Source organism: Agelaius phoeniceus, chromosome 3, assembly GCF_051311805.1.
Source record: "Agelaius phoeniceus isolate bAgePho1 chromosome 3, bAgePho1.hap1, whole genome shotgun sequence".
NCBI classification, from domain to species: domain Eukaryota; kingdom Metazoa; phylum Chordata; class Aves; order Passeriformes; family Icteridae; genus Agelaius; species Agelaius phoeniceus.
In genome coordinates, this window is record NC_135267.1 from 90,610,049 (window position 1) to 90,631,313 (window position 21,265).

A 21,265-nucleotide genomic window follows, 5' to 3' on the forward strand; every position below is an offset into this window, starting at 1 on the left:
CAGACACCTACAGATTTATGAGCTGATATAAGGACTTACTGCTACCCTAGTTGTTCTGTCTCTTGTGTCATGTTATATTTCTCTCTAAGTAAATATAGCTTAATTCCTGGTAAAAAACTATAACAGTGTTCTATTGTTATCTGTTCTAAGTAGATAAATATGTTCTGCAAAGGACTTGGTGAGTTCCAGAGCCTCTTCAGAAGAAGGGATGGGAAAAGACAAGAATCAGAAATGGAGAACTCCTAGAGGGAAGTCTCACTGTCAAAATAAGGACATCGTTGCTCATTTCCCTACTTTTAGTGCTTATTAGTCTTACTTTGGGGCTCTTTTATTAGTAGCCTGGCCAAAATCTTACTTAAAAAAAGATGATTTTCTGTGGTCTTTAATCACTGATGTGTATCAGATGCCAACACATGCTAAAGTTGGTGTGAAAGATGGAGTAGACCAGTTCAGGAAGGACCAGGAATATCTGATTTATGGTTGGCAACAGAACCGCACATTTAATTATCTGCAAATTATCAATAAACCTTTCTTCTTCCTAGTAACTAATTTTTGTTTTACTGAACTGGAAGCTTAATTCCCTAAATTTGTTGCAAGAAATAATATTCACTGAAATTCATGTGTGACTTGTTGAAGGACTAACTTTTTATGACTAACTTTTTTTAGGACTAACTTTTTCTATTTCTAGAAAGAACTTTAGAAGTGCTTTATGTGATGATATTTTGGTTCTTACAGCTAAGGTTTGGTTTATTGGTTGTTTTCCTCCTAACATGTTTTTCTTACACCAAATTATACTTAATTTCAGATATCAATTTGGTCATATGTGGGATAGTTCAGTGATCATGCTGAAAACTCTTTTGAAACTTTTTGTACATTACTCTTGTCCAGTAATTTCATTCCTAAGATAAGTTTTCACTTAAAATCTCCCTGTCACAGTACTGTGTGTTGAAGCATCCTAGTGCACAAGTGATGATCTAGAGTCAAAGTGTAAAGTAAAGGTAATTTTTTTTTTTTTTTTACTTAAGCCTTAATTTCTGGAACTGGACCTCCTTTGAAGAACTAGACTGGCATATGGAAACATTTGTTCTTACTGTACTTGCTGTTCAGGTCTCAAGATTATTTTGAGAATGAAATGCAGTCTATTTGGAATAGTAGAGAAAGACACACTCAGTTTTAAGATTAAATAAATAAACAGGAATAATCTAGCATTTTGCAAGAATTGTGTAAATAACTGTTTTTCATGTGCTTGGTATAGTCACTTTAGCATTGAAGATAATAAAGTCAGTTCAGAGGCAAGTCTGTGACTACCATTACAATAATGGTTACAGAAAAGTTGCAAATCTGTGAACTTCTTTAGAGTTGTGAAAGAGCAAGCATCACATTCAGGCTGAGGTTTTATCAAAGCATCATGATTGCTTTGATTTTTAATCTAAGATTCTTTGAAAAATGAGTTAGGATAGCAGATGCATGTTCTAATGGTTGAGAAGCATTTCATAGCAAGTCAGATTTAAGACAAATTTACTCTTTCACTTGACCACTTCTGCTATGAAATCTCAAATAACTTGAGCTACATCATCACTCTCCTGCCATGCAATTTCATTGCAGATAAACTTCAGCAGACCAATACAAGAAACTTCAGATCTGCAGGAGCAGAGTTCAGCAGTGTGCTGATGTACGTGGTACAAATGGCTTACTGGAACTTAAAAAAGCTTCCCTAGGGTCAAAAATGCCCACATTTGCCGTTAGTATCTGAATGTCAAGAATGGTGTAACAAACTTCTCCACTGACAAGTGTTTAGAGTAGATTTTTGAGTTGGCATCGGGATATTTTGGGGGGACTCTATTCTACATACTGTAGGTGATCTTATGGTTTGATGTTGCAGCTTTCTGCTGTGGGAAAGTTAGTGCTCAGAAATAGGGTCTTGGCTCCATTCTTCTGACACCCTCCTGTTGCTGGCCACCCTCCTGTTGCTGGCCACCTGGCTCTAAATCAGGCAAGGAGAACAGTTAGGCTCCTAAAGCTTAGAGATCATGGAAGTGTAGCTGAAGAGGAAAATCAAGGAGAATCAATACAATAACAAAATGAAATCAAGCTAGCAAACCTGCTCCAGTGTGGGCTTTTCTCTCTACAGGCCCAAAGGTCCTGCCAGGACTCTGCTCACAAGTTTGTCTCTGTTTTCAAAACTGAACTCAGCAAAAATCCAAAAGACAGCCCCATACTTGCTACTTTGAAGAAAATTACCGCGGGCAAAACCAGCACAGAAGGTGCTAGTAAGAACTTTTGCCTTTTGATTCATTGTGCTGTGTTTCAATCATGTTGGTAAGATGGGAGAGTGAATATCTTTCTAAAAAAGGTTTCAGACTGGGGAGATGGATTCGATTAAGTCATAAATTAAAGACCCAAATGATTCATGGCTTAGTGAATAGTGCATTTTCATTTTTTAATTTGTTTTAGATTAGCTGCAAACAAGTTCTTTTTGGCTATTCCCTATATACTCAGCAACCCATTACCAGTGGACAGAAACGTAGAACTGAATGCTTAATTACATTAGCAAAATGATAGAAGGAAGGGTCTTCAAATGCAGAGGAGGCATAGAGTAGACTTGCTTTTCATAATACTTGGTTGTAATAAAGTTGCACAAGCTGTGCTGTTGCAGTTAAGTGTTTTAGTGATGGATATAAAATGCCTAGATACTTCCCAAGAAATCACAGAATCTTAGAGGTGTTAAGGCTGGGAAAGATCTGTAAGATTATCGAGTCCAACAGTTGGCTGACACTGGCAACTTCACCACTAAGCCACGTCCCCAAGTACCTCACCCACCTGTCTTTTGAACACTCCAGGGAAGGTGACTGACAGTTCCCTGGGCACCCTGTTCCAGTGCTTGACACCCTTTTCAGTGATGAGCTTTTTCCTAAGATCCTAAGTGCAGTACAAAGCAAAGGTTTTCTCTTTTACTTTTTGTGAATCGCTTTGGGAATTTTTTAGATATTCTCCAAGAAACACAAAGTTTGTCAATCTACATGGAAAGACATTAATTTTTCTCTCTGGTAAGATCCTGCTATATCTCATTGAAACAACTATATGGTGGCCTGAACATTGTGGCCTTTTTGTGTAGCTGATCATGGCTAACAGCACAAATACTGCTTTAACAGTCACGTGAATCATGCTGGGATCTCAGGTGGTAAATTTAGTGTTATGTTTACTGAATTTAGTCTTTGATCTCGAGTGCTGTTATGTACACTAATGAATTCTAACTCACTTAAGTTTGCCATTATTCTGCTTCAATGATGACTTTATTTTGAGAACTATTTCATGCAGGTTTTGCCTGTTTAGTTTAGAAGGAACAAAATATTCAATACTTTCCATAGAAAAAGCACAGCATCTATTTGGCTATATCACAGCCACCTTATTGTGGCTCTGATAAAGGGAGGCAAATATCTAATATTTATAATTAAACATATAGTTATCTTCATATATTTGTACAAATATATAAATAATGTCTGAATAAATATATAGCTAAATATATAAATATAATTTTTAAAAAATGTTTGGAATTGGTCAACGGACTGCAACCCTTCTGCTGCTGCAAGGGGAAACATGAACATCACCTACTTTTTGGGTTTTGGGAAAGATGGGACTTTTTTTTCTCAGACTGGTGTGTAAGATATGTTCCTATAGGAAATTAAAGGCACTGCCTTAAGTCTGCTCTGGCAGTGTGGAAGACATAAGTATGTGGGTACAGCACTGGGATTCCTACTTAAACCCTTGTAAATAGAAGAATTTTACTGGTTGATAAAAATTTCTCCATGCACTCTTCATCTCTGCATCAGTTTTTCAGAGTTGATACAAATTTCTCCATGCACACTTCATCTCTGCATCAGTTTTTGTGAGTTGATCTTCAGCTGCTTTGCCAGTGTTGTAAGCTAAACTGGAAGTGGAGTTTCCACTTGTTTTGGGATCACAATTGCACAGGTAACCTTTCCTGTGTAGGTGAGGGCTGCAGTTGTAGAGACAAAGCTGAAAATGACATAAAGGCTCCAAAATCTGAAGGCTACTTCTAATCCTGTGGTTGTGGGAGTTGGAGAGAGATTGCTTCATAGGGCTCAATATATCCTTTCGAGCTTCTCCCAGTTCTGAAGTGGAGAGAAATTACATGTTTTGGGGAAGAACCACATTGCTCATTCAAACAGATCTGAAATTTACTGTGCAGCTTTATGTGCTTGTAAATAAAGTGTTTCACATAGAGGAAGTCTTAAAATGCCATCTAGGTAACAGATGAAAGTAAATACTTGGTGCTCATTGCAGCTCTTAGGGAAGTATATGTTTTGTTGTGTAGAATAGCATTTAAGTCTGAAAAAAGTCTGAATTAAAATAATAAAATATAATTACATCATAAAACTCTGTAATCAAACATCTAGTACTGAGACAGGATCAGAAATATCAAGGTCATGGATGATAGATTTTTTTCCCCCACTCCTAATCTTGCTTTAGAAGCTTCCAAATGAGAAAGCTTGACTGAAGTATCCTATTCAAGTATTTCGCTCTGATTAATATTACAACCATTAGTATTGGTTGTGTGATTCCTGATGGATTAGGTTCAGTTGCTTATGTGTTTGGAGAGTGAGATGGGATAGACAAGTCCTTTAGGTCTTTTATGCTTGGGTTTTTTTCCTGAATAAACACACCATGATGAAGAGATCATCTGTATTTTAGCTATGTTCCTGTGTTTAGGAGCTGAGAATTTGAAGTCTTTTTGTGATGTGATGTTTCATGCTTAGCAATGCCTCATTTTCAGTACCCTCTGGGCTGCCATGCTTAGCAAGTTGTACCCCATGTTGAATTTTGTGTTTTGTCCAAAACATACAACTTCTTGTGTTCTGTATTGAAGCCATTATTGCACATGGATTGTGCCAGTCCTTTCCTAGTTGGGCCAGGAGATAGCTTCAGTTTGACTCCCCCACAATATTCCCAGTTCTGCAAGGAACCACGTTTTAATTTTGTGTATGGATTTAAAATTTTCTTTGCACAACTACTGCACCCATACTAGAAGTACATTGTATCTCCTTGCTTTGCTTATGAGCAGGTTGTCAGGTAAAGCGGTGCCAAAAGCCTGTACATCAATTAATTTTTTTTTTTGGTTAGGCTTCTGTTTTTCCCACAACTTCCATGGATTTTTCAGAGTAAATTCAAAGGACCGGAGTTTGAGTAAGATCCAGTAATTTTCCTTCAATATATCTTAATGTTTTCAGGAATTATTTGAGTCATTCTTCCGTATTCTCACCTACGCCCCCATCTCCTTGTTAAAATTAGTAGTGATAGTTAAAATTTACAGATGGTTGCAATTAACGTTTCTTGAAAGCCAAACAGTGTATGAGCTGTCATTTTTTTCCCTGTGAAGAGGTAATTTCTAAAATCATCTTTATTAAATTTAGCAACCTTTCTTGCTGCCTTTTTAGGTCACTTCCTGAGAAAAATAGTTAACATGGACTTCTTGATTTTTATCCTTGCTTTTTTTCTATTTGTCTTAATTGGATGTTGTTTTTCAACTTCTGAAAATTAAAGATTCCTGATGTATGGATAACTGCATTGTTTTGTTAGTTTCTTTCTGTGTTTCGTAGGGAGGTTGCCTACTGTGTTCTCCTGCCATTTGCCTGAAATCAAACCTAATGTTGTGTCCCTTAATTTGTTATGTTTGTGTCTTTTTTTGAAAGCTGACTTTCTGGTCTGCTCAATCTTTCATCTTATAAAATAGTGAACTCTTTTTTGGTGTTTTGGGGGATTGTTTGTTTGTTTGTTTTTTGTTTTCTTGTTGTTGTAGTTTTAAATTTTGAGTTCTTAGTTGATTTGTAGTGCTTCATACCAGATTCAAAACAGTAGATGCTGCAGCATCATTCAGCTTTTGAAGCCATAGTTATTTTTAACAAATTCTTATTATGGGATTGGCTTAACATTACACAGCACCTTAGTGCTAAAGGTGTAATTCATTCAAATGCTGAAGGCCTGCTGAAGAAATGCTCAATTCTGCTCACCTTTCAGAAGGTGAAGTTACTGTATAAAAATAACACTTTCATATAAGTGTGTAGTGTTTTACAGTGTGCAACTGTAGCAATTGATACTGATGTTATAAATAGCATGGTGCTAAATGCTAAGCAGGAGAGTTTACTAGCAAATGAAACTTTAGAGTCTTGTGCTGTTAACCAGCTTATGTTGAGCATGCACATACTGTTTTTATCTTTACACTTCATCTGATGGTGCTGTGCAAGTTTTTAAATATTTGTGACTTCCGACAAGAAACTCTTACAGAGATAGCTTTCTTAAAACAGTGCAGGACTTAAGAACTTAGATACCTATTTGTTTATGGTTAGAAGTATGCTGTATGTCATAAGATACTGTTCAATAATTTGAAAAATACTATAAAACATTAGCAGGTTTTTACAGGGAAAAGCATTTAAATTCTAATCTGAAGCGCAAGAGTTGTGTCCACTTGTGCTTTGATTGTTAATGGAAGTTAAAGTTTAAATTTCTGTGTTCCAAATACAGCCCTGTGTTGCTATAGCTTCCAGAGCATTTTTCTCACCTTTCTGGAAGTATTCTGGAAAGCTCTCAAGTAGCTCTTTTAATAGGTATATAAGAGTGAATGATACAATTTTCTTTTTTAATTTATATCTTTAAGAAATTGATAAAGAACTTGCATTCATTACAATTTCATTCTTCTAGCTATCCACTGGCTAGCTCAAAGTTGAGTATTGCTATTCATGTGTTATAAGGAGTTATTTAAGTTCTAGGCATTTCACTTGCTTGTTAAATCCTGGAGGAGTTAAAATTTAGTATCTTACTGTTATTCTTGCCTTGTGCTACTGGATTTTATACTAATTAGTCTGATGACTTCTGTTTTCCAAAAGTACCCTGTGTCAGGTTATAGGAGGTAATAGAAGGAGAAGAAGAAAAAGAGGGAAAGAACTGGGGAAAATGACACCCTTGGGAATACTTTTAGTGAGACATGACATAACTAGTAGCAACAAAAAAGTTTGTTGTTAATCTGACAAGGTGCTTACCATGAAAAGTAGTGTTTCAGAGCTTTTTTCCTTTTTTGATTGTTTTTATTTCTAGTTTCTCTGATTTTAGGTACTTTTTCTTTCTCAGTTTCTTTTTTATTCCTTGTTAATTCTGGTGGGTTGTGGACATCATGAGCTGTTTCCTCTCTAAGCTGACACAACAGTAATTCTACTTTTTTGTAGAAGTCGATAAATTGATATTGTGCTTGTTTAGTGAGTGAAATAAGCTCACAGAGGGATCTAAACAAAATGAGAGCTAGCCCAAAGGGATTGGTGGGAACTTGCATCTGTCAGGAAATGGAACTGAGACTGGAGGAGGGAATCTGTCCTTTTTCGTCAGTCTTTCTTCCCTTCTTCAATTCTTTCTTCCTTATCCTTTCCCTAGTGAAATACCATGTAGATAGTTAGCTGGGCTCTGGAATATTTTCAGGAGGAAACTTTAGAATATAGGGGAATGTAAAAATCATGTCCTTGAAAAAGATAATGCCAAATAATAGTGATGTTCTTCATTATTGAAGGATTTTTTAAAAATCAAATATCATCTATTAAACTGTTGTCATGGCTCCATTAGGAAAGAGATTCTGCTTCAGGCTATTTCTAGAATTTATGGCCTGCTGAGTTACCAAATCAAGATTTCAAAGAGCAAGGAAAAAGTTGGTCTTTTGGGCTACTTTCTGCTCACAAGAGGCAACCAGATGTAAACCACCAGTCTGTATTTTGTACCCCAGTGATGATTTCTGTGCCATTTAGCAGCTTGCTGCCAGTGCTTCTGAAACATGCAATTGCTACCAGCAAGCTTTCAAGCTTTTCTCCTCCACTGGACCTGTCTCCTTGGGCCTTAAAGGATGACTGTTGGGTGAGAAAGCAGCCAGCAGATAGACCTGGGAAAAAGCTGCAGGGGCAGGAAATGGTTTTGTAGAGAATGTCAGCACTCCTGGCTTTTAGGCTGCCATTTCACAAAATGTGCAGCCATTACTCTGTAGCACCTGTAACAGCAGGGAGTACAAACTTGGGGGTTTGGGGTTCTTTTAAACTAGTCTAGAAAGCTTAGAAAAATTTAGCTGAAGAGTTATCTGAAGAGCCAGAGATGAGGGAGAGCAATTTCAGAAGTTGCTGAATCTTGTTTTTGCCACCCTTTTTTTTGTATAGGATTCTGGAGGAGAATAATCAGTTTTATTTTATGCAGTTGCAAGCACAGTTGAGAACAGACTTCCTGAAATGCTTGTGTGTAATGATAATTTCACCTGCACAGGCTGTTCATAACCTTGGTGTGGCACATATTCAATTTTTTTTATTATGTATATTAGTTTGTTCTTTTAAAAAAATAAAAGGCAAGCTTTTAAAAATTGCTTTGATGGAAATAAGATCACTTTCTTGTTACGTGTCTTTTTGTCATATTTTATTTTGAGAAAATAAATGTTTAAACAAATGTGCTGTTGATGTCTGGTTTCCATGGCAGAATGGGTGGATGCTTCATGCTGGTTGTTGTCAATTCTGTAAAATGTGGAATGACCCTGTTGGTGTCCACGCCATTGTTGTCTAACACACCAGCCTCTGCATTAGTTCTTGTGCATTTTAATTGACAAGGAAAGTATGATTTGCTACCTTGATTTACTGTGTTCTGGAAGATCTGTCTGTTACTGTTCTTGAGATTTTTCAAAACCTTGTGAGAGCTTTAGTGAGTAGCTGTAATGGGACAATAGACTTTTTATAGTACTTGGATGACTTAAGTTTTATTTTTGTGGGAATATTATTTGAACCATTTAATTCATGAGGTGAAACTAACTGAAAATTTCAGAGAAACATGTCACTGTGAGAAAATGTATGATTGACTTTTAAAGTAGAAAGAGACTGAAACGAATCACTTATATTTGTTTATTTTAAAATGGAATGTTTTTGAGACTGTTCATCAGCAAGCAGTGCATTATCTTTTTGACATTATGTGACTAGTTTAGATCCAAAATGACTCACAGAATTGTAATCTTTATTTTTTTGTTTGTTTCTGTTCAAGCAGAAATGCTATGAGCCAAATCAGGTTCCTTACACTTGCACCTCAAGAGGATGGAAGCGTTAAAGAAGAAGCAGTCTCAGAAGTTCGAACCAGACGGACCTGGCAGTTTGACTGGGCGTTAAATAAAGTGGATAACTCTGTCAGAAAAACTGGCCGCATCCCTAAAACTCTTCTACTAAAAATCTTCCAGGAAATAAGCAATGCAGGTAAGTTGCTTCCAATTAAAACAAAATTAAGCTGAATTTCAGGCTGCTGTCTAACCAAGGAAATGAACTGAGTGTTCTGATCTGTATTTTGTCTTTGAGTGTTGTTTGATCTGCTGTATATGTTAATGGACAGCCCTTAACTGCTTTGGAGATATTATTTTGCTTTGAATGCTCGTGTTAGCTTATTCAAGTTTGGGGTTTTTTGTGTCTTTAAGAATTTATAAGTCTTACAAAGGTGTGCCTTTAAGGTATGTTATATTGCCTTGCTTATTGTCAACTTTTAATCTGGTAATGCACTTTCCTCATATAACTGTGTTTTGCTATCTGAGAAGGGATCATACGTGTCTCCTTTGCAGTGTGTATTTTTCAAGTGTTTGTAATGAACCATGCTGCCCTTAAGATGTTATTTGTCTTAAATGGAATTACAACAGGGAAATGTGGAGGTGATCCACAAGTTTCCATGTTCCCAGGTAGCTCTGTTCATGACAAGAAAGCTTTGGTTTTTTTCAATAAAAGAAAACCAAATAGCTGAGGCATTGTCCATTCTGATAGATTCAGTACCTCTTTGGCTAAAATATGCAGACTACATTAGTATTTTGCAGACCAGCTGCCACAATTGCTGAGGTTTGGTACCAGTTAGGATGAGTCATTGGAGGTATTTAAAGAAAATGCATGCTAAGTACTGCTGCCAATATTTATCAATGGCAGCATGTATTGTTTTGTTAAAGTTTTAAACTTTGCTGTGTGTTACTCTATACTGTAATGTCTTGTCTAGCTGGCATTGTGCTTTTAAAAGCTTTCCATTTTACTGTTTAAAGGCTGAACCTTCGAGTCATGCTCTTTCTGTTGAATGTAGTTTTTTCTTTTTTGCTTGGGATGTCCTTTCTGGTTCTGACTGCTTTGTTGTTTTTTCCATGTAAACCTCTAATTTGGGAACTTGGGTTGGGAAGAATTTTGTGTCTCTAAACCTCTCTGCAAGTAGTTCTTCATGAACCTTGACTAGTTCCACAGTTTCTAAGTCATACTAACAAAAAAAAAAATCTTAATCTCTTACAGGGTATTCCTTTGGCTTTGGAATTGTATTTAAAAATAAAAGCATAGAACCTCACAAATGATTTAGCTAAGGTGCTATTAAAATAAATGGCAAATGTTACCATATGAAAAAATTTAGTCCTTGTTTATTAATTAAGAATGAAACTAGTTTAGCAAAAGTGTGGAAAGTTAGTGTTGATTTCTGCCTGCTTGTATTATTTTTCCATTTCTAATTACAACACAAAAAATACCTGAGAAAGGTGTTCACAGTAGATCTCAATGTGCATCTCTCCATGCTCACACTGCCAAAAGTTTTTGATTTTCTTTTCCCTTTCAAGGTACTATGAAACTGAAGATGTGTTGGGATTTTCATTGCATGAAGTAATTATGTGCAGGGATTTAAAAGCTGGTCAGTTATGAATTGGTGATCATACTTGACAGCATGTTGCTTTTAAAGAAACTCTCATTTTTACTTTAAATTGCTGGGTTTGTATCTAAAGGTGGGATAGAGAAAATAATCAGCTGATTGGGTCATCTGTGATAGATTCTGCAGTTCTGCCTTTGCCTCAGGAATAGTAGTGAAGTACAAGAAAGATGAGTTTATAGTTAACTTTTTTGACATTCTGTGACTCGTACAGAAGTCAGAAAAGGCAGATAATCTTACAGTTCACTATTCTCTAGGTGTAAATTTTCTCATTTGTTATGTATTAAGCCTAGGCAGAACTGGAAATGGAAGTTTATGTGTAGAAGTGTCTCTGACTACCAGTTGTGGAATTATATGGAATTGGTATGAAGCATTTTGATGTTTTAGAAATTTATGAGTCATGTCCCTGTTACTATGAAATTATCTCAGGAACCTGAGCTGGGAAGTTGAAAGTATTAGATAATCTAAGTTTAGGAGTTTTGTGTTGTCTTCTGACAATTTCTGCTCAGCTAAGCTCATTACTGTACTAAATGGCATGTTTTGTCATGAATCTTTTTAGGGTAGTGCACAGTAGTGCTGTTGTTTAATCATTTCGGTATCCTGTTCATTTAAAATCTTCAGTCTTGGAGAGAATTCTGTTTTATAGGAAATGCTTAAATATTTAGTAGATCAGTCTCAAATCTTATTTCTGATATTGAATGCATAATTATTTATTAATTAATTTGTGGTTTTGTTCCATTTGCAGGGTGTCCAGGGAGTAACCACATCTTGCTTTTGTTACAAAGTTGTGGTGCTGTCTTACCAGAGGTATTGTCATCTGAAAGAACAGAACTGGCCCATATGATATGGGACAAGATGAAAGAACTTGGTATGTTGTCTGTTAGTCCTTCTTGCAAGAACAGCTCTGTGCTTTAGTTGCTTTCTTTGTAATGAGACACAATTTATTTTAATGGTATTTAAATGTTAGGTTATAACAGGTTGTACTTACTACCGAATGAACAGTGGATTTTATTATTCAGGTGAGAGACCTGTTTCTAATTCTGGGGGTTATAGTGACATCTAGGGGTGTTAATCTAAAATTCTGAAATCTAAAGATTTTTTTAAAGATGCTTAAATTGGACTTCTGCTTGATTTTTATTATTGAGTTTACTTTCTGTTAGATGCTACCTATATATTTGATAGGCTAAGTATTCCTAGTGCTACCAGCAATTTTATCAGATATTTTTATTGTGAGTGAGTCATTTATGTATAGATAATGCATAGGTAAATGCTTTTTTGATAGTAACATTGTCAAATCTGTAAAATAAATACAGCTGTTACTGTGCTCGCTATGTTTTAGCCTTTTATAAACACCAGAGCTGTTAAATAAATGTCTGATGCTTCAAAGGTGAATAAAATGACTGTCTCCTAAGTTCATACAGAATAAAATTGACATGAAATTAATTACCTGAGAAAGCTATGAAACTGTGTTGAATTTAGAGAATCTACATTGACTGTGGCTGAAATATTTCCTTAGGTGCTGTGTATGATACGAGTCATTACAATGCTTTGCTTAAAGTGTATCTTCAGAATGAGCACAAGTTTTCTCCGACAGAATTCTTGGCCAGGATGGAGGAAGCTAATGTGCAGCCCAATCGAGTAGGTGCCCTTTTAAAGATCTTCATTCTTAATAGCAGGCTCCATTTATTGAATGGAAATAATTAACTTCCCCATTTTGTTTTCTATAGGTTACATACCAAAGGTTGATTGCTGCTTATTGCAATGAGGGTGACATTGAAGGAGCAAGGTATTCTTTTGCATTTATGTTTAAAGGGATTTCCACAAAATCTGTTTCTCATATTCCCTACCACTGATGTTAAAACTGATTTCTGTGTAATTCATAGAAATAGAGCAAAGCAAAGAAGGGTTTTATATATTTTAACCAAGCGATGAAGAGCAATTTCCTGGAGACTGCCAAAACCTACACAAACGAAATAAAAATAAGTGATAGACCAGTGTGTTCAAATCAAGTGTATTCACATTGCTCAGAAAATAGCTTGTTTTTGTCATTTCTAGAGCCATCATGCAAAAGTGTGAGGTTATGAAGGCTTACTGCCTTTGTAAGAAAATGGCTACTGGCAAAGGCATTTGAGAATAAAGTGGGCTAAGGAGCAAATAGTAATAATTCTGGTTGTTGTTGTTCTTACACAGGGCTTGCCGGGTATCTCTTAACAATTTTAGTAAGGTTAAGCTGTAACAGTGTGATTGAGGGGCATGAGAAATAAGTAAAAGGAAGATAAAAATAAAAAGAACCCAGCCCCACCTTAGTGTCTGCATGTTCCAAAGTGGCAAATACTTTTTTTTTTTCAGTAAGATTCTTGGATTTATGAAGAGCAAAGATCTCCCCATCACTGAGGCAGTATTCAGTAGTCTTTTGAAAGGACATGCAAGATCGGGGTAATGTTTAATACGTTTTATTCCTTTTGTTTACTGTTAGCTTTACTAAAATATAAAGTGTTACTGTACAGAAAAAATTACATGCTGCAGAATAGTGTGGTGGTTTTGAATAATAACGTGTAGAAGACTGTCTATATTTATGAAGCAAAAAAGCTATTTAACAAAGGAAGTAGATTTTTTCTTGTGTCTGAAAATCTTGTATTTCAAGATAAATTACTGTCCTTTTGTAGTGTTTGAGAAGAAATTTGCTGCACTTAGTTCTGAACTTTATCATCTATTAAAGTTGAAAGAGTATTTTAAGTAATACAATTATTAAAAAGATTTGCACTTTCACCTTTCAGGATTTGCTTAGTTAAAATAAGTTTCTCTAAGCTTGTTGCAGTCTTTGCTTCCAATTCTAATTAATTTAGTGAGGAAATGTACAAGTCGCAATAAACATCATTATGATTAAATCTACTGAAGGTCTTGCTTTGAATTCTTTCAGAGATATGAAAAGTGCAGAAAACATCCTTTCAGTGATGAGGATGGCTGGTGTTGAACCAGGTCCAGACACCTATTTATCACTGCTGAATGTGTATGCTGAAAAGGGTGATGCCGATAGCATCAAAAAGGTATTGCCAATTTGAATTTAAATACAACTTGTTTGATCTTTTGTTCAATATAACTTTGGAATGCTTTCTGTCCCGGCTGGAGAAATGAGAAAAACTTTTATAATTGGTTTCCTCCTACTTGGAAGTAATTATCAAAATTTTTTTATTGCAATTAAATAGCTGATTTAACTGAAAGCAGTGTCACAATTTCTGAAAAATATTTGTCTTTTGATGGTGGCATTTCACTCTGGGAAGATAGATTTGTCAGTGAGTGATTTAATAATTTAGGGGTTTTTTTAAAGACAGTGCATGTGGGATATCTATGTATTTATTTATGAAAACAAAAAGTAAACCTTGCTTATTCTGTTCCCATTGTGCCATTCTTTGGCCATTGAAATCACAGGATCTTTCCAGTAAAAATGAATTCTTTTTTGAGAATTCATACAAACAGCCTTAGGTATTTGTAAGGTGAGGCTTTCTTACAGCCCTTTATGTAGCTGATTTTTTTCAAGTATTCTCTCACTTTTTTTTTAAATCAAAGAAATACTCATGAAGAAATGAGAAAAGATCAAACCAGTTTTCTTAAGTTGTTTCAGGAGTTTAATCAGATGTAGAGGACCAAATCAAGGAAGAAGATATTGGAAACAATTTTCTTGTACTCATCAACTAATATTCTTCCAAACAGTGACAAAATGTTGGATTAGTCCTTCTTCCCTTTACAAAGTAATTTCTCTTGAAAGTCATCTCACAATGAGAATACCTCTAGTGTTTTCATATATTATTAGATACTAGAAAGAAACTATATGCTGTATCCCTTTTAGGTGTACCTTTTTCTTTTCACAGTCTAAAGGTATTTGAGTCTCTCTTAATGCTTCTTGCATATTTTTTTTCTCTACCATGTTCCATTATCTAAATCTGTGGATTTTAAAAAAGAAAAAAAACCAGGTTTTTATGCTTGTTTTGTTTTGATTTAAAAAGTATTCTGTTTTGAGTCACTTTGGGGTTGATTCAAGTTAAATTTATTTTGGTTTTACAGACTCTAGAGCAGGTTGAGAAGACTGAAGGGTACCTTATGGACAGGATTTTGATGCAGGTGATTTTTAGCCTTGCCAAGGCTGGATATCCACAGCACATCGAAGATATTAAAGGACGTATAAGATTTGAAAGGGAATTAATTCCAGGTATGTTCTTGGTTCCCACAGCAGAGTGGAGAGAGAACACTTTTTTCTTTTTTTGCTTATTTTTTGTTTTGGTTTGGTTTTTGTTTGTTTGTTTATGTTGTTGCTGGTTTTTTCCTTCTTTTTCCAAAAATACGTAATTTTGTAGTTTTCTCTTGAGGGAATACTTGAGGGAAAGGAATATTTTTGCCATTAATAATGGCAAAATAATAATAATCCATAATCCAGTTTGTGGATTAATTTGTGTGCTTTTGTGGTTTAGATTGTATTTCATAAAATCTAAATATGAAACAGCTTTAATAATTTGCAAAATTAATCTGTCATTTAAAAAAAAAATTCTAAGATGAATTAAGCTTTTATAAGAAGGCAGCAAGTGTGGAGTGCTTTCTTAACACTGCTGTTAAGATTCCTGTTGTGAGAGCTCTTCAAGACTGCCATAAAAAAGGGATAGTAAATACTGAATACAGTTTTTTATTACCTACCTTTTAAGTTGCTTATGGATCCCAGTATGTTTAATCTGATTGATAACTAATAATACTTGATGCTTTTTTTTTTTTTTGACATGTCTAGGAATTAGTTTCTTTTTTCCTTATCCTTCTGTCATGCTGCAGGGGTGATACTTCTGTAATTTTTGGCCTAGTCTTCTTATGAGAAAAGTGAATTTCATTGATAAATATGAATAATTCTGGAAAGGGTAGTCTCAGATTTGGATTGTGAATCTTATTTAAAAGTATGTTAATGGTACTTGTAAAACATTTACTTTTCTAGCTTTGGCTAATTTTAGTAGCTTAAGGTGAAAAAGTTTTGTGCACTTTATTAATGTATTAATATTGTTCTCTGTTTTTCATTTGCCAGATGTAATGAACCTGTGTTTGACTCTGATAACTCATGGCTTTGAAGATATCAGCTTCAGCATCTTGAAGTCTTTAAGTCATTTATCACGTGAAGATATGGACCAAGGTAGCTTCTTCTTGCAACATTGTGTAAATAGAAATCTGGTAAGCAGAATAGTAATACTTTTTTTCTTAATCTAATAATAATAGTATATTTATTTAGTTTAATGCAGCTGTGAAGATTGCAGATGGTGAGTTGTTGCACAGTTCTTCAAGAGCAAAACAAGCGTTTTATTATTTTGTATCAACTTGTATAGTAAATTGAAATTCACAAAGGAATCCTGTTTTACTTATGTAATATCCATTTTCTAAACATTAGAAGAATCTGACATTCTTAGCAGTTTGAGAAATTGATAAATACCTTAAATTAATTTTTGAAATTGTTTGCAGCCTGTGAACAAGCTGAAGCAGTTCTGTGAGGAGTTAAAAGAAGCAAAGATGCACTCGGCGCCATTACCATTTATCTTGCGATGTGCTTTGGAGGCCAACAGATCAGGTACTCTGCTTTTTAGTTATTTTACCTGTGCTCATTTAGAGTACCTGATCACTGTTTAATTATTTGATTAATGTTTTCAGCCTTGGCCATTGATGTGATGAAGATGATGAAGGAGGAAGGCTTGCCACTCAGACCTCACTATTGCTGGCCACTGCTAGTTGCATACCAGAAAGAGAATAATCTTAAAGGTGAGTTGTCTGAAAAATGCTCCCCTGGCATTATTGCATATCTAGTGCACAAATCCTACTGCTATGAGATTCATCAGAAATGTAACAAAGCCCTTGCTGTATGTCCTCATTTCAAACAATTTTTCCTTCAGAAAGACTTTTTTAAAACCTCCTTTCTTGCTTGATTGTGATGCAGTTCTACAAATTTCAAGTCACACTTGACATAGAAAGATGTGAGAGAGTGTTTAGTTATCTTTTTAACTCTTCACATTCTTTGTGCATTCCAGCATACTCTATGTTGCTCATTACTATTTACAGTTTACTCTTGAAGAAACTGCAATCCAAGTGAAGAATTTAAAAGTAAGGTTATGTTATTATAGCTCTCTTGGACTGCAAACCCAGTCCTTTATTCAAGCCAGCTTCTTACTATTTGCCAGATGAACCAAACGTGAGTTTTGTTAGAATCATAAAAACTGCAGGAGAACTTACATTGCTGAATGTGTGAGCCTGACCTGACAGCATACTGATTGAAGTACAAAAATGCTCAATCTTTGGGATTCTTAAGTAGGTTGAAGCATTTAGCATACTTTCCCCTGTTACACATGGGGATGTCTACAGGATATGAATAAGAATTGAAAAAATATTAAATTTTATAGTACAGTATCTAATTCTTTGGTTTGCGTTATTGGTAATTCAGAAAGAATGGTATTGTAAAAAGATGCTTTTAACAGAAGTACTTCCCCCTTGGGGAAACAAAAAACTGTCTTTTTCATCTTATCTCACAGTATAATGTGCTTTAGAATGAGATGCAGAGTTGTTAGTGTGACACTGGGTGACAAACAAAATGCACAAACAAAAAAAAAGTGCTTTTAGCAGACTCTTCCATATCGCAATTTTATCTTAAATATACAGTCACATTCCAGTTTGGAAGAAATGCTGAAACAAGTATTCCCTAATTGTTTCTGGCTATAAAAATGTCTCAAGTCTTTTTCAAAAAGCCTTTGTGAAAACAATATTCAGTTTTTATTAACTCCTTAGGCTCTGTTCCTGCTAGACTACTGCCCAGGTTTATCTTCTCCCAGGTTTTCAAATCCTTGAAAGTTCTATGATATTTTAAAAGTCTGGCAATGTTGTTTTAGTTGGGTCCTTTGTGACTTACTTGAAAAAAATAAGTAAAATAAGTTGCCAAAAATAAGTAAATGGAAATAAATCAGTACCATACTTCCCTGTGTGGATGCTGTCTGCTGAAGAAAGCTGCTTTCTTCTACTCCATGAAAAATTTCACCTCACTGACACAATTCTGAGAGATGTTGGAAGTATTTTTAGATTTAGACTTGGTTCCCAAAATTAAAGCAATATTTGAGTGTCAAGAGAAACTTAGGTTTTCATACTTCTTTTGGTCTTTGTCAAGATCAGAGGTTGCCTTAATTTGGACTCCCTGCTGTAGAAATCAACTGTGCTTTGGAAACTGTAGTTGCTGCTGGAGGTCATGTAAGCAAATTGAGAAGAAAACTGATAAAGGATCCCTCAATTCCAGCATTTTTGCCATTTTCTGTAGAGCCTTTGTTTTTCTGTCTGCAATGGCATTGCATACATGTACTTCTGTATGGCTGTAAGATAATGCTGTGAATTTGCAAACTCAGTTTTGTAGCCTGGTACTCACTATCCAAGTTGATATTGTCAAGTGGAAGCACAGTACATTCCTACACAAGTCGGTGATTTTTCAATTCTTTAAATATATTAGGTAAGAAGATCCCTGCTCAGTTGCTTCTGTAGTGAAGAACCAGTGTAACTATTCTTCATGAATAGTGAAACAAGTTGTCTTCTTCCCTTATGTAAGCTTACTTTTATTTTTTTTTTCTGAGTTAATAATAAAAAAAAAGAATAAATAAGTTCCACTATCTAAAAATACAACCACTACACTTGAAGAAAGGTAAATAGGGGGAAAAAACCTCATCCACCTTGCAATTGTTTCACAGAAATAATAGAGCAAACAGTCATTGCTGCAGTGACAGCCTAAGGATGACAGCAGGTAGTAAATTAATAGAATGGTGCTTTCTAGGAGTAAAAACCAATATGAACAGGAGTATAGACACAGTATCACATCTCATACCAAAAATAAGGTAATTAATTTCTCAACAAAGTAGTAATGCCCAGCCTAGTGTGTGTAGTTTTGTGTCTTGCTCTAGGCAAGGCTGGTAATGGAAGAGAACTTGGAGGAAAAGCTATTAAAAATATGATAGGATGTAGACTGGACTAAGTAATTCAAATAAATGGAATAAAAGCAACAAGTTATCTAGAACTTCATTGTACAAACATCTGGATCAGTACATATAGTGTGACCCAATCAATTAAATAACAAATAGCAGTGTTTAATTACATGTTTCTCTAATGTTTATTACAGCAAAATCTGACACTGGATAACAAAGAAAATTCTGTAATTTCTGTATTATGGAATTGTGTTTGAAAGAAAAGTAGCAGTGAAGTGGCTAGGAGGTTTGAAACTAAATAAGGCCATTTTTAAATATACCTTAACCACTCTGAAATAGCAAACAGTCCTTTTCAGTCGTTTTACACAGGCAAATAGTTTCAGGTGGGGCATTGCCTTTATGTGCATCTGTTACATGAGTTGAGAAATACTTATTTCCTTAGTATTAGGCTTTTAGGAATGAAAAGTGCTTGCCCAGTTGAAAAGATCAATATGCAGTGGATCTGAAACTGTTACTGGCACTGAGAGTCATTTTGTATCAGATTATGCACTAAAATCTGTAGTGTAAGTAAGTAGAAGTGTAAGTAAGCAGAAATCTTCAATTTAGGCATATTCCTGAATATTTTATAGCTTCCCCTTGCTGTTGAATGATCATGCTATTTTTAAAACCTCTTCTTACAAGTCTGTATTTTGCTTTTGGGTTCTACTGTTGTTGAACTATTGTATAAACTATTGTTACATACAAAAACCCATGGTTAGTGAATTGCAATTCAGTTTTTACTTTGGAAAATAGAGTCTGGGTCCAGAAGGGAATAAGGGTGGTGATTTCACAAAGTTACTGCTTGAAATCCTGTTTTATAGACAGACTCTTCTGGCAAAGAATGTTCTGAGTGGATCTGAAACTACCTGCACAGCAAAAATACATTAAATCCTATACTTTCCTGAATGTGACCTTCCTTTTTGACCTGAGGTTTTGGTTTTTTGTTTCCTCAGAAAACTGCTTAAAGCCAAATTTATCTTCCCTTGCTCATGTGGAGCCATACATAGCCACCTGAGAAATTCCTTCTGTTCTCATGGGACTGCTTTAGGGAGTAGACATGACTTAACTGTGAGAACTTTAGGAGATGAATGGTAGATGAAATGCAAGCCTCACTTTGCAGTTTTTGAGAAGCTGTTCTTCCACATAAGTATTATGAGCACCTCATATTAGTCTGTTATATTTGTTCTTCAATACACTGATTTGAGTTTGGAATCTGTTCATTGTGGTGCTTGAGTGCTGTTTCCAGTATTGACAAAAAGGAATTCTTTGACTTCATTTTGTTTTCTATTTCTGCCTTCTTTCTACTCAGTTATTTGATTTTGTATACTCAGCTCCTGTGTACTTACATATGTCAGCCTAAAACCTCAAAAAGCCTGTTCTCGATCAAGCAGGGAGATGACCAAAAGACTTTACTGGGGGTTTTAGTCATGCCCAGTCTTCTGGATCAGTGGTCTCCCGAGTGGGGTGTGCAAGGCAATCCTTTGGGTTGTGAGTGGACTGTTAGCAAATATTGTATCATTTTATGATTTTTGGCTCTCTATTTTCATGTATGTTTGATAATGCCCACAATACATGTGAACATATTCTCTACATGTGAATAATTTCTAAATCAATATACATGTATATTTGGGGGGGTGTTCTCAAAAAAGTTTGTGAGACCAGTGTTCTGCATGAAAGGCACTTTTGTGCCTTTCTTTTTTAGTCTGTTTTTTTTTTTTGGTTGGGAAGGAGAGAAGAAGTCAGTGTGCTTTCCAGTATGAGCAGCAGAGAATTTATAGAAGTCCATGTACATCATGCTCAAGTCTTTTTAACTGAAATGGAAATGTTTGATTGCTTAGTATTGTGGAAGATGTTTATTTGACTATAAAGTAGTGCTGCTTTTGGTGAGATAGAAAATGTATGCAAAACTGTAGAACTCTATGTTGGTTTCATTAATCTTCTGTCCTCCCAAAAATTGTACATCAGCCACCTTAAAAAAAATGCTGCTGCACATATTTTCATTTAAAGTTTGTGATTACTTTGGCTGTGCAATTACTCTGGTGCAGTATGGTTGTGGTATCTGCATCTTGCTGTTGTGCTGGTGTTTTGTTTCTCACACCTGCCTTTTGCTGCTCAGGAAATGTGCCCTAGTCTGTCTGCTAGGGAGTGGGGATGCTTAACAAACCTGTTTTCTGCACTCTTCTGCATACAAGTTGGAGCTCAAGCCTCTTGAGTGCACCTTATTCATTGTGGGATCTAGTTCTTGGTCTTCAAACTACTTTTTAGTGTTACAGCTATTTTTGAAAAGGTTTCAGCATGAGAGGACTTAATGTATTTTCTGCATGTTGAAAACATGAAATAGAAACTAGCTGTCAAAATTTGAAAGGTATGAAGAAAGACTTAGTGTAATTAATTCTTTATTCATATTTTTGCAGATTCTGGTCCAAAATCAGAGTTTTGTTTAAGGCAAACTCGAACAGATGATGCGACTTTAATCTAGTGTGACTTGCCTGCATGTATTTTCAAGTGCTCAAAGGGAATTCACATTT

At 35.3% G+C, this 21,265-nt stretch overlaps 1 protein-coding gene across 1 annotated transcript in view; it reads left to right on the plus strand.

The window, feature by feature from the left end:
• LRPPRC (leucine rich pentatricopeptide repeat containing) overlaps positions 1–21,265 on the plus strand; it is an 87,876-nt gene that overhangs the window by 1,030 nt on the left and 65,581 nt on the right. The window contains exons 2-11 of the mRNA XM_054629254.2: positions 9,070–9,272; positions 11,474–11,596; positions 12,245–12,366; positions 12,456–12,514; positions 13,078–13,164; positions 13,649–13,775; positions 14,791–14,935; positions 15,788–15,930; positions 16,216–16,321; positions 16,402–16,509. Coding sequence (XP_054485229.2) covers positions 9,070–9,272; positions 11,474–11,596; positions 12,245–12,366; positions 12,456–12,514; positions 13,078–13,164; positions 13,649–13,775; positions 14,791–14,935; positions 15,788–15,930; positions 16,216–16,321; positions 16,402–16,509 — 1,223 coding nt within the window. The remainder of the gene's footprint in view (positions 1–9,069; positions 9,273–11,473; positions 11,597–12,244; positions 12,367–12,455; positions 12,515–13,077; positions 13,165–13,648; positions 13,776–14,790; positions 14,936–15,787; positions 15,931–16,215; positions 16,322–16,401; positions 16,510–21,265) is intronic.